This window comes from Cystoisospora suis (genome assembly GCF_002600585.1).
Source record: "Cystoisospora suis strain Wien I chromosome Unknown contig_9589, whole genome shotgun sequence".
Lineage (NCBI taxonomy): Eukaryota > Apicomplexa > Conoidasida > Eucoccidiorida > Sarcocystidae > Cystoisospora > Cystoisospora suis.
The window spans coordinates 1-1,624 of record NW_027162363.1 but is presented as its reverse complement, the minus strand read 5'-3'; the positions used below and the strand labels follow the sequence as shown (position 1 = coordinate 1,624).

At 41.7% G+C, this 1,624-nt stretch overlaps 1 protein-coding gene across 1 annotated transcript; it reads right to left on the bottom strand.

Moving 5' to 3' along the window:
• Positions 1-689: 689 nt before the first annotated feature.
• Positions 690-945, bottom strand: CSUI_011087 (elongation factor tu gtp binding domain-containing protein; the record flags this gene model as incomplete). The annotated part of the gene is made up of 1 exon (XM_068071188.1): positions 690-945. A coding segment is annotated over one exon (255 nt), but the record flags the coding sequence as incomplete, so codon positions are not given.
• Between the last annotated feature and the right edge of the window lie 679 nt (positions 946-1,624).

Here is a 1,624-nt window from a genome sequence, read left to right as displayed (position 1 = left end):
AACAGAGAGCCTTACATCACCAGACACCAGCGAGACTTCCTATAGAGGTAGCTAGCTAGCTAGCTAGCGATGACGACGAGGTTTCACAGAGATAATACACAGTCAGACGAGAGAGACTGCTCCCTGCTATTTTCCTCTCTGATCTATCATGCCGCATGCACAGGTGATTGAACGTGAGAGATCTTCTTCTTTTTTCTTCTCCTCCTCCGCTTAGTTTGCAAAGATTCTCCTCCAACACGAAAAAGAGCCCGAGCAACCTCTTGGGCGAAGAGAGAGAAAGAGAGAGACAGAGAGAGAAAGAAAGAATGAAAGAGAAAGAGAGAGACAGAGAGAGAGAAAGAAAGAAAGAGAAAGAAAGAAGAAGCAACTGAGAAGTCCCCACCCTCCTTCTACTCTCTCCCTCACTCGTATCTCCCACCCCGTGGAACGTACACACATCCCCCCAGCATCCATATACCTATAGAAATAAATTAAGATAGACAGATAGATTACGACTGATAGATTAAGATAGATTAAGGATAGATAGATTAAGGATAGATAGATTAAGATAGACAGATTAAGATGGATAGATAGATAGATAGGAGAGAGAGGAAGACAGAGTGAGAGAGAGAGAACAAGAGACATGCAAGAGAGAGGTTTGCTGGGGGGAGAGAAATTTGAGTGGGTCTGCGATTCTTGTCTAGAGTGTTACCTTGATAGAAATGTCCTTTCTTCACGAGGACAGTATAGAGCCATCCTTTATCGCTACTTTTACTGATCTCCAAAATGACTCCTACAGCAGAGGGGGGAATTTCTGCTTCTACAAGACAATCGGATCTTCGCTTTTGCTTTGCATGCAAGCTAGCCAAGCCAGGAGTAGATGATAGAGGGAGAAGAGCTCGAACAGGTAAAGCCCCTTCACGGCGAAGAGAGGTCGCAATATATCGAAGACGTCGGAGTAAAGTCTGAAGAGTGATAGACAAGGAGAAAGAAAAAAGAGGTGTCTAGCAGCTAGGGGGGTGCGAACAGTGGGAAGCTGAGAAGAGAGGAGTGCAGGAGAAGAAGAAGTAGACAACTGCTTAAGGATGTCGGCTTTGAAAAGTGACTGCAATGGAGGTGAATAGGGAAGAATACTAGGCATGCAGCCGAGGAGATTCTTCATAGAAGGAGGAGAAGATAAACTCGTGGCGACCAGAGAAAGGAAAGAAACAGGGGGGAAAAGAAGACAAGGGATGAAGAGAGGAGATAGACAAAATACAAAGAACAAGAAAGAAAGAAATTGAGGATTGTCGACAGAAAAAAGGAATTCGATAGATACATAAATGTAGACAAAAAGATAAATGTATACAGCTAAAATGATATACATGTGTAAGTAGGTAGATAGATAGATTAAACATAGATAAAAGATAGATAGATTGAAGATAGATAGATTGAAGATAGATAGATAGATTGAAGATAGAGAGATAGATTAAAGATAGACAGATAGATAAATTAAAGATAGGTAGATAGAGAGTACATAGTCAGAAGGAATATCGTCCGCGTCTTTTTTGGAAGGCAGGAAATTCTGAGGATTCCTCTCTCTGTTGGTTTAATCGAATGTATTAAAGAGATAGAGATAGAGGGAAAGAGAGAAAGATAGAGAGAG